The sequence below is a fragment of the Silene latifolia genome, chromosome 2, assembly GCF_048544455.1.
Source record: "Silene latifolia isolate original U9 population chromosome 2, ASM4854445v1, whole genome shotgun sequence".
Classification (NCBI taxonomy): Eukaryota; Viridiplantae; Streptophyta; class Magnoliopsida; order Caryophyllales; family Caryophyllaceae; genus Silene; species Silene latifolia.
The window spans coordinates 197378689-197388983 of NC_133527.1; the positions used below are offsets into that span (position 1 = coordinate 197378689).

Below are 10295 nucleotides of genomic sequence, written 5' to 3' on the forward strand. Positions count from 1 at the left end.
GCTTGCAAGGGAGATATATAATATAATGACAATAAAGATTGATTGAGAAAATGATATTTAGGTAGATAGTACTTTATTGATGTTCAATTGGTCTTGCTTGTGACGGGTTACCATTTGTGACGGATATTTTGTGAGATAAAATGGTAACAAAATAGGTTAGTGGAGAAAGGGGACCACATGAATAGTGTTGCAGAGAGAGAAAAAGTGGGTACATTGTGAGGTAAAATGGTATCCGTCTTCAGCTTGTGACGGATATGTCATGTCTTCAATGAGAATTTGTGATTGATGTTAGGTTTAGAAAAATCGACCATTCGATTCGATTGATATATACCTGGCACATTGGCACTCATCAAGTAAATGTAAAAAATTGACTGAGAAAAAATCCGAAATAAGATTATCAAGTCAAATTATGAAACTAACTTCACCGCAAGTCAACACCAAGTGAGCTACAAGCCTACAAACATGCCACAGTTAGTTAAAAAGACAATAATTACGGCTCATAGTCTATAATTAAGAGTAAATTTATGTAGGTTTTCTAATAAACTATTTCTCGCTACATTAATAAAAAAACAACGAATAAATTAGATTATAATTGGAAATACCGTATGTGTATAATTAGATAGTACTTTATTGATGTTAGGTTTAGAAAAATCGACCATTCGATTGATATATACCTGGCACATTGGCACTCATCGAGTAAATGTAAAGAATTGACTGAGAAAAAATAAGATTGATCGAGTCAAATTATGAAACTAACTTCGCCGCAAGTCAACACCAAGTGAGCTACAAACATGCAACAGTTAGTTAGAAATACAATAATTACGGTTCATAGTCTATAATTAAGAGTAGATTTATGTAGATCTCCTGATAAACGGTCTCAAGCTACATTAATAAAAGACAATTTATAAATTGGATTATAATTAGATTAGATGGAAATTTCGTATGTGTGTAAGACTTTGGATTATTTACCCCACACACGTCTCATTCATAAATTGGATCAAGTCTATCCACACGAAAATGATAGTAATGCTTTATCTTCAATTTGATAAACTATGGGAATGCTGCCATAGTGCCATAGGCTTTTTGCTTTTTACGATGTGGTATTGTGGTGTATCCGTGTATGGTGTGTAATATTCCCAGAGTATGGGTTTATTTTTTCACCAATTCTCATTTGTGACGGGTACTATTCCGTCACAAATACTATTCATATTTGCGACGGGCCAAATGTCACCAGTTTATGAAAAAATGTGACCATTTTTTTATAAAAAAAAAGTGACATTTTATGAACAGTACTTGAGTGGTTACATTTTATCAAAAAGTGGTCACATTTGCCCGTCGCAAATTGTGACCGTCACAAGCGAGAATTGCTGTATTTTTTTTATCTTTGATTTTGACACAAAAGATTAAGAAGAGGAGTGGTTATCAAGTGACACGTGGACAATAAGTTATATGTATAATCAAATTATGTACCCTTTAAACATATTTTCTTGATATAAAAAGGTACACAAATGACTGACACACACCCAAATAAAATAACAAGATAAATGATTGAGATTGAGGAAGTATTACCAATAATGTACAAATGAAAAAACTATGGTCTACAAATTGGGGGTCATAAATTTTTTTTTATTTATAAAATGTATTTTAATCAATGTAAAGAATCGGTTGAAATAGCAGTATTGAAGAAAACACACCTGAATTTTACTCTATTTGTTAAAAAGATTAGTTGTTGTATATGAAATTTAAGAAAATGTCTTTAAAATAGCGTACAAAGCCTTGAGAATAGCATTTAAACATACTCCGTATCTAATATTGTTGGAGTGTTCCACATTGATTATGTTGAAATTAATAGTATTATTGAGGTTGGATAAAAACATTCCTTTATTTTAGTGTAAAGAAAGTTATAAGTGAGTTTTTGCGCTAACATGAGATGTTGAACTTACGATCTAAAATTCATATAATTTTGTCTTAATCACTAAGTTAAAACATCTCAATTAAGATACGGCTTTAAGGTCAAAAGTGGTAGACTGGTAGCAACTATAGTCTATAAATGAGATGACAAACGGAAAAACAAGCACATAATTTTGGGCTGCAATAGAGGTGGCCATTGGGCCGGACTAGGTCACAAGCGGGTTGGGCTAGGTTACCCTAGCCCTAGACCGGCACTAGAGAGGAGATGAGTTGGAGTAGGGCCGGGCTCGCTCAAATGCAGTCCGACCCCATCTCATAACTATAGATATCGATTTTTTATTTCTTTTAATAAATTCAGTCGGTCTATAGGGTCGAGGGGTACGACCTAGGTGTATGATCGGCCTAGGCTCGTTTAGCCCCGTACTCTTGTCCACCTCTTAGGCTAGAAGCCTACAATAGACATGTCGAACTAGTCCGCCCGGCCAAATTTGACCCTAAATTAGCGAGTCTTTTCATGTTCGCGATCCGGGTCAATATTCTCTTGACCCTCAGAAACGGGTCAGATCGAGTCGGGTTTATAAGCCGGATCAAGCTTTGCTATCTACATTCTTACCCCGCCCGGTCCATCATCCATGTATTGGGCCCATGGGCCACTTTGTCAACCTTATTTCTTCCTCTTTCCTTGATTTCGAACTTCAATTGCAGCAACAGCGCGATAATAATGGACGAAGAAACCCAAAATCAATTAACCGCCATTGAAGTTGAAGCTGAGCTTCTTTTATTAGCTCGTCACCAGGTTTCTTCATTCTTTCTTTTCTCCATCAATTTCATTGTTTATCTTTTCCTTGTTAATTGTATTGATTTTTGAATTTGTAATAACTTTATGCTGTATTCCTCATATAATCTCAAATTTAATTACTCCTATTTTAATCTTAGAATCAATAATATATGCTTGTTATTAAAGTTAAAATTTATTTTCGTCTTCCATTGCGGAAGTATTGTAGTGATGAAGTGTAATTTACAGCATCAATGGAGACAGTAGCATCACTAATTTAAATAATCTGCTGCTGACTGATTAGTTATGTTAATTTGTGACCGAGTGGCGGAACCAGGACTTGTAGTTTGAAGCGGTGCTAAAATATACTCCCTCCTTCTCAACTGGTTCTTTACGTTTTTATTCATTTGTGAATGAAATTTTAATTTAAACGTAAAGAATCTGTTGAGACGGAGAGAGGAAGATTGAAACTTTAGAGGCGGTGAATAGAGAAACGTAAAGAAAGTTGTAAATTTTGAAATAAATAAAAAATATTTGGCTTAGGGGAGCAGCCCCTCTTAGCTCATTATCGCTCGTCTTTGAAGTCACCAAAGCGTAAAAGAATTATGTCGATTAATTGGGGAAACACGGTGTATTGTGAAATGCAGCTTAAATGTAGGCTAAGTCGATGCCATGGACGACTCGTTAGCTATTCTCGTTGATTTATTGAAAGAATGACTATTGTGTTCGATGGATGGATGTAAAAAATCTTAAGTATCAGTCATAAGACAGTCTGACTAATTATAAAGGTCATGACTCGTGAAATCTGATGAAAGAAGATGGGATGATAGTGTACGAACCATCTCAGCCAAAAACGGCCCAACCAATGATTTTATGTCTTAATGGATGGTTCCTCAAACATTCTAGGGCCATTACTTAAACTGTATTTGGTACAGTTCCCTTTATACCCAAGTAACCTATAGATGCAATCTTGTTGAAGAACTTATCTTTCTGCAGTATAAGGGAAAATTAGAAACACTTGCTTTCAGTTCTCAACTTGCGGAATCATGAATCTAAAATCGACTTTTTGTTCTTGTAATGTTTCTAAACCCTGTAGGTAGTCCATGCTAACATTAGTTTTTTGTTTGATCTTGATTATGCGTGACTGTTTTCAACATGAGCTAGACAGGTTAACCCCTGTCCTATTGCTTCAGAAAAACGTAGAATTGAAAGTTATCTTATTCAAATGCAAAATGCAGGCCGTGGAGAATGATAGGCTAAGGAATGGGAATAGAGAAGCACTTACAGCACTACGGAAGATAGCACGAACAACAAAAACAAGCGTGTCTTCGCCATTTGAGTCTATTATGAAGGAGATTGGGGGTCTTGGTTCTAAGCCCTTGGTTCAAGAGGTGTGTACAACATGTGGAAATCATGACTCAACTGAAAGTACTTGGATGACGTTCCCTGGAACTGATGTCTTTGCTCAGGTCCCGTTTCATGCTGCTCACACCATTTTGGAGAAAGGTGCGTTGTGGGTGTTACTTCTTATACCGTTCATCAACGTTTTGCATCTATTGTATATTTGTATTTAATAAAGCAAAGCTGTTTTACCAAAAAAACTAGGTGTGTTTAGTGCATATCTCACATTTTGGACATTTTAGCATCACATGCTTTACTGACTAACATGTGCTCATTTCGGAGTAAAATTTTCGAGGCTATCTGAATGTTTAGCAGCTTTATACTCTGGAATTTGAGTTGGTCTCTCACATGTAGTTGAAGTGATTACTATATATAAGTATATAACTCTTATGCCTGTTTCATTATTTCATACAATACTCGCTAAATTTGGAATGGCGTGATGAAATCGATAAGGCTGTACTTTCTGGGAGTCAGAGGCTGAAATGTTGTCGATTCTACTACAGATATTTCTTTTTTTCTCGAAATAAATTTTGCTTGCTATCACTTGTGCATGGTAACTACGAAAGCTTTTATCCTCGCTTTTGTGCTGAATAAGATGTTGCTGTCACAGATCAAGAACGGCTTGACAGCGAGTCTAAGAAGCTCCAAAGTCTCGTGAAAGAGAAAACTCTGATGATCTCGGAAAAGGGTGCTCTCTCTGACAAAATCAGCCCTGAGGTTATCAGGTCCTTTATGACATTGAAGGACAAAAGTTGAAGTAGTAGTGGTTGTACGTATAGAAGATTTAGGTTCGGCATTCTCTATCTGATTTTGTATTCTTATCAACTGTAAGTTTAGCTCTTTGAAGTCTGAAGCTAAACTCATGAATCATGAGTCATGAACTATGTAAAGATTTAACTTATGCTAAAAGTCGACGGTTTGAGCAATGAGCAACATATCATATAGTTCTGTCGCGCTTTTATTTCACTCATTCGTTCTTTATAGTGAACGTATACCTCTAAATTTTCTAATTATGTGTGTGGACTGGAGTATTAATGCATAAAACAAGATTTTCAACCTGAAATTTGTTTCTCAGAAAACATTTCGTGAATCAATCTGCTAAGAAATTGAAATTAACTATCACAGTAAATGTGCAGTCTATATTTCTATACATCATTGTGCTCACTGACTACAACGATCATTTCCCTCTGCAAGATTCACTATTTAACGGTAAAATATAAGTACGGCTATCTCGAGATCATTTCCCTTTACAACTTTTACTATCAAGTGTAAAATATACAGTTTGTCTCAAGAAACATTCTATAATTTGGTATAACTTGCGGCAAAACAGCTAGAAAGACCTGAACTACCAGGGAAGAGAGAACTGTCGTAAAAGTGAGATTCCGGCTAGAACACTGCCATAAGGTCTGCCATAGAGCACTAGATCATTGCTTGCTTCAAACAGCGACATCCGACATACATGCCCGCTCATTGCTCTCCACTAGCATGCTGCACTTGACCCATTTGCTCTCTGGTTCATTGACATTTACGAATTTATTTAGAGCTGCATTACTGAAATGAGCCTTTGAGAAGCTTTATCTAGTGGACGACGGAGTTTTCCCAGGCCACGCTAATTCGATCAGGATATGAATAAGAAAGATTTCACTCTAATTTGATTATAAAAGGAGGCAGACAATATTAACTTTTCAGCAGAAGTGTTCCCATGAGTAAGAGCTCCTACGACTCTGGACCCATAAGAACCTGCAGGAAACCGATAAAGATTTAATTCACCATCAGAGCAAAGGAGGGGAGGGGGGGGGGGGGGGAGGAGAGTCACTGGAGCATGTATAATAGAAGCTCTATAAGTTGCTCTCCATTGTTGGAGGGAACAAAATGGTATTTTTTGCCCACAATAATTAATTTGCTTACCTGTGATCTCTCTGTGTTCTCCATACAGGATACATTGACAAGTGAAAGCGTAAAAAAGGTTCTTTTGTTTAAAGTGCAATCGGAAATGGGCCATAGCCGACAACACAAACGTTGACAAGTAGAGACTCATTACTCTTTGGTTATGGATTATAATGGAATAAATCAAAATGGCTCACTAGAGTGACTGCGCTTCTTTCTTTTGTGAAGTGGCGGTCCTTCGATGCAGTCCTCGACGCAATTTTCATCTTGGGTCATTCGGAAAAAGCCTCTTTGTGTTGCTAACACAAGCGTAAGGCTGCGTACATCCGACCCCCCTTTACCCCGCAATTTGCGGGAGCCATTGAGGCACTCGGGTAATGTTGTTGTTGTTGTTGTTGTTGTTGTAGATACGAAAGAGGTGGAACCAAAACTTTAGGTAGAGAGCATATAAGAGAACTTTACGATTGTGGATGTAAAAATGTTTATAGCTCTCCGCCACCTCTCCAGTAAGGGAGGGTAAATTGAGAGGACAAGTGTGTTATCATATTTAAAGAGATTTCATACACGTTGGCTTACCTCTAGTCACCGAGATGAAGGTAAGGCACGCCATTTATCAGCATGATGCATAGCTCGATCACGTGAAGCAGCAGAGAGTTGTTGAAGAATAACATCCCTAACATGAGATGCACCAACTTCACCTGCACGGCTAGCAAGTTCCAGGTAGATAACAGCTTTCATCATCTCCCCTTCCTGCCAAAAATACGACCACCTTAATCAATCTAAAGCTTATGAAACTATGAAAGCAGAGATTGCTGTAGAAATAATAGTAACTCCTTTAATATAAAATGTGTTCTGAGCTATTTATATAGGAATATATGCTTAATAACTTTTCGAGAAAAGGATTGCCGCATACAGAAAACAAATTCAGTCCATGCTCAAACTGGGCTTTACTGTGTCCATGATCCGCTGCTCTCTTCATCCATTTCTTCGCTTGTGGGTGGTTCTGCTTGAATCCTTCCCCAGATGAAAAACACAGTGATGCGTTGTACATAGCACGAGCATACCCACCCTCTGCAGCTCTAAGATACCACTTCGCCTGCTCAAAATGCATTACGATATCAGTATTGACGGAGAGTTCCCATTTTCAATGGGGCCAAAGACTCACTAATCTTTAACTTGGGATTATGATACAAATCATAATCTAAAGCAAAACAGCTCACAAATCTATTCAGTCTTCTTTTTACTGTGAATTACCAGTTATTTAATGCAATTCCCTAAGCAATTTTCATCATTGGTAATCAGAACAACATCTCTGTGTTTGATTAACCCTACAGGACTTCTTCAGAAACTAGAATAGCACTGTTGTTGCTGTTATTTTATATTACTCGCAAGGATTACACCTCTTCAAGTCTCTGAAGCTTTATTCATACAAAAAAAAATGTTTTCAATTGCAGGATAGAGAAGTAAATTACAGCTTCATGTAGACTTTTTTCGATCCCACGCCCATGATGCAGACAGAGGGCTAGTTGATACTGAGCACGAACATGACCAGCTGTTGCAGATTGTAGTAACCACCTGACTGCTTCTGTAGTATTTGCACAGTCGGCTGCATTCATAAAATCAAGATGTGCCCAAGTTAAACGATGTTGAACATGAATCAATTGCTTTCAAAATAACCATTGCATTTTATGTTGTTTAGGTTAAACTTGCTATATGTTCCCTAAAAAAACATCACAGATATCTCGTCTTTTAATCGGCTTTCCTGCATCACCATTCATCCAGAGACTAAAAGGACGTCGCTACTGTAAAAACTATAAAAGTTCTTAAGACAATCTCATCTTCTGCAAGTAATCCTGTAACTACATTAAACAACCAGACTATAGCCACAATCATAACTCGAATTTCGCAATCCTCTCCACAATCATTATTCTGTAATTACACAAAATGATCTGCCTATCTACTTAAGTCGATCTTGTCTTCTAAATGCAATTGCTAGCAACAAAAACTTCGCCTTCCTAACTAAATTCCTACAGAAGAAAACGTGAACTTAGGTTCAAACTATAAATTTGCTCTCTCAAATGAAAGCAATAGTTAAATGAACCGAGACGATATACCTAGCTACAGTTGCAAGTAAGCAATGTAACTGAATGATCAATTTATACAATAAACCGTTCTCAATCGACATCAAAATGAAATAGAGAAACAAATGACCTTCATGATATCCCTTGCTAGTAAGCAATGTAACTGAATGATCAATTTACAGAATTAACAAATTAATCCGTCTCCAGTCAAAATGAAATAGGTAAACAAATGACCAGCACGATATACTTCCAAGAGGTAACTGAATCATCAACATAGAAAGTTAAAAACACGACTGGCAATTAAAATGAAATAGGTAAACAAATGACGGAGATGATATACCGTGCAAGTAGGCAATCCCAAGATTACACTGTCCAGAAGCATCACCAAGCTCAGCAGCTTTCAGATAAAGCCGAATCCCTTCCTCTCTCTTCCCCATCTCCCAATAAATCAAACCGGCATCAACCATAGCTAAACTCGAACCGCGAGCCGCTCCTTTCAAAAAAGACTCAAGCGCCTTCTCCCGGTCCGACCGAACTCCGGCTCGACCGTGCTTAAACCGCTTTCCCCACCGTAATAACAACATAGCCTCTCTTAACGGTCGCAACGCGTCGTTCCATGACTTACAGGTTAAAGACGCTGCGGTTAGGTCGCGGTGAGAGAACGCGGCGGCGATTCGCGACATTAGGTCGTATGGTAAGGAGGAGAAGTCGCGGTGTGACGTGGAGGATTGTGAGGCGTTGGATTTTAATGGATTTGATCGTCGCTTCATCTTAGCCGTTGATTTTGGAAGTGTCGATTGATCACGTTTTTGTGTGGGCGTTTTTGACGTCTTTGTAAGTTTATTTATGTGTGTGTATTTGAGTCCGGTTGGGTAGTAGTGTAAGTTGGGTGGATAAGTGGATTATCGAGTGAGTGTGTTTGATAAGTTATTGGAATCGATTCGATTAAAATATACTCCATTCATCTCAATTATATATTTGATTACTTTTTTTTTTCTCTTTGTGTGTGATATTTTATTTGTAGTTTTGATTAAATACCATTTCACTAAGATTAGAGAAAATAAACGAATGAACACGATAATGGAGTGATTTACATTTACATTTAGTTTAAATTGATGGTGAGCTTGTGATTAACTTGATTTTGACGTGATTTGAATTTCTACCTGAGTTAAAACTTGGAAAAGTTATAACCGAAATGACTTTATTAACTTGTTTTTTTATATTGATATTGTTTGAGCTTAATTTCTGGAATTAGTGACTTTTAAGATTGGTTATGAGTCGGGTTCTTTTTATATTGATACACCACGAGTATCTTAAAAGAAAAGCATCAATATTTCTGCAATCTCGATTAAAGAAAGTACACATCTTTAAATTTTAGGCTATCTTTATACAATTATACTCAAATCAAACGTGAGTTTTAAGACTAAAAATATACGCTAAAAAAGCCCGGTGTACATTAAAAGGTTGGATGTACGTTAAAAAAATGGAAAATATGATAGTAAATATCTCAATTTATTCTCTTAATTAGTTTGTAGAAAGTATTATAACGGAAATTTTCTAATGGCAACAACATAAGAATTCAGCGACACATTCGAATTTGGGATTCGGCTTGCAACTAAATTGACAAGTGTCATAGTCACAACCAACAGGTTGAACATAACAAACGGCACCTCCTGGAGACTCCACTCTACTCTTCTTTGTGGTTGAACATAACAGGTTTGGATATGAGTTTTTAAATAGTGGATCGGTTATGGGTTTTCAAAAAATGGATTTAGATCGAACTTTTTCCTTCGATTCGGTTCGGTTTCGGTTCGGATTGAGCCACTATTGCCATCCTCATAAAAAGTTTCTCAGTAGAAGCCTTTTGGAAGGTTAAAAAGGGTCATAACACAGCGATTTATTAAAATGCATTTTAACTGTCAGTTAAAGTTATCATTTTGGATGACACTTTTTTTTGTAGCGAGAGTAGTAACGGCTATTTAAAAAGGGTAGTTGTCAGTTACATTTAGGCTAACCCTTTTGGATGACACTTTTTGGAAGGTTACAAAGGGTAATTTTCAGTTATTACTAGGTTAAAACGCATTTCAGCACATTACCCAATATCTCTTAATTTTTTATTGGATTCATAACTCAGTATTTGTTGTAAAAATTAGAGGCCTTTTGGAAGGTTAGATTAATTTAGGGATAGGTTAGTCATTTTGCAAATGTAGTTAACTAATTTGTGGTTAGTTTTTTTTTAT

The 10295-nt window shown here is 36.7% G+C and overlaps 2 protein-coding genes across 3 annotated transcripts; one reads left to right on the plus strand and one right to left on the minus strand.

The window, feature by feature from the left end:
• Nucleotides 1-2579: 2579 nt before the first annotated feature.
• On the plus strand, nt 2580-5013 carry LOC141644312 (uncharacterized). Its single transcript, XM_074453809.1, has 3 exons — nt 2580-2707; nt 3925-4192; nt 4698-5013. The coding sequence occupies exons 1-3, from the start codon at nt 2633-2635 to the stop codon at nt 4841-4843; spliced, it is 489 nt and encodes a 162-aa protein (XP_074309910.1). The 5' UTR covers nt 2580-2632; the 3' UTR covers nt 4844-5013.
• A 160-nt stretch (nt 5014-5173) lies between these two features.
• LOC141644310 (F-box protein At1g70590) lies at nt 5174-8965 on the minus strand. Of its 2 annotated transcripts, none has more exons than XM_074453807.1 (5): nt 8396-8965; nt 7447-7580; nt 6888-7070; nt 6551-6724; nt 5174-5597 (listed from the first exon to the last, which is right to left on the minus strand). In XM_074453807.1, exons 1-4 carry the CDS (start codon nt 8823-8825, stop codon nt 6557-6559), a joined length of 915 nt encoding a protein of 304 aa, XP_074309908.1. In that variant the 5' UTR covers nt 8826-8965; the 3' UTR covers nt 5174-5597; nt 6551-6556. The 2 variants fall into 2 exon arrangements, with proteins under 2 accessions (XP_074309908.1, XP_074309907.1); XM_074453806.1 differs by having other exon boundaries at nt 5174-5827.
• Between the last annotated feature and the right edge of the window lie 1330 nt (nt 8966-10295).

Coding starts and splice junctions, on each gene's coding strand:
- LOC141644312 (XM_074453809.1), top strand. CDS start 2,633: ATGGACGAAGAAACCCAAAATCAATTAACCGCCATTGAAGTTGAAGCT. Junction 2,708..3,924: donor TTTTATTAGCTCGTCACCAG/GTTTCTTCATTC, acceptor TGCAAAATGCAG/GCCGTGGAGAATGATAGGCT. Junction 4,193..4,697: donor TCACACCATTTTGGAGAAAG/GTGCGTTGTGGG, acceptor TTGCTGTCACAG/ATCAAGAACGGCTTGACAGC.
- LOC141644310 (XM_074453807.1), bottom strand. CDS start 8,825: ATGAAGCGACGATCAAATCCATTAAAATCCAACGCCTCACAATCCTCC. Junction 7,071..7,446: donor AAAAAAGTCTACATGAAGCT/GTAATTTACTTC, acceptor CATTTTGAGCAG/GCGAAGTGGTATCTTAGAGC. Junction 6,725..6,887: donor ATGGACTGAATTTGTTTTCT/GTATGCGGCAAT, acceptor TATTTTTGGCAG/GAAGGGGAGATGATGAAAGC.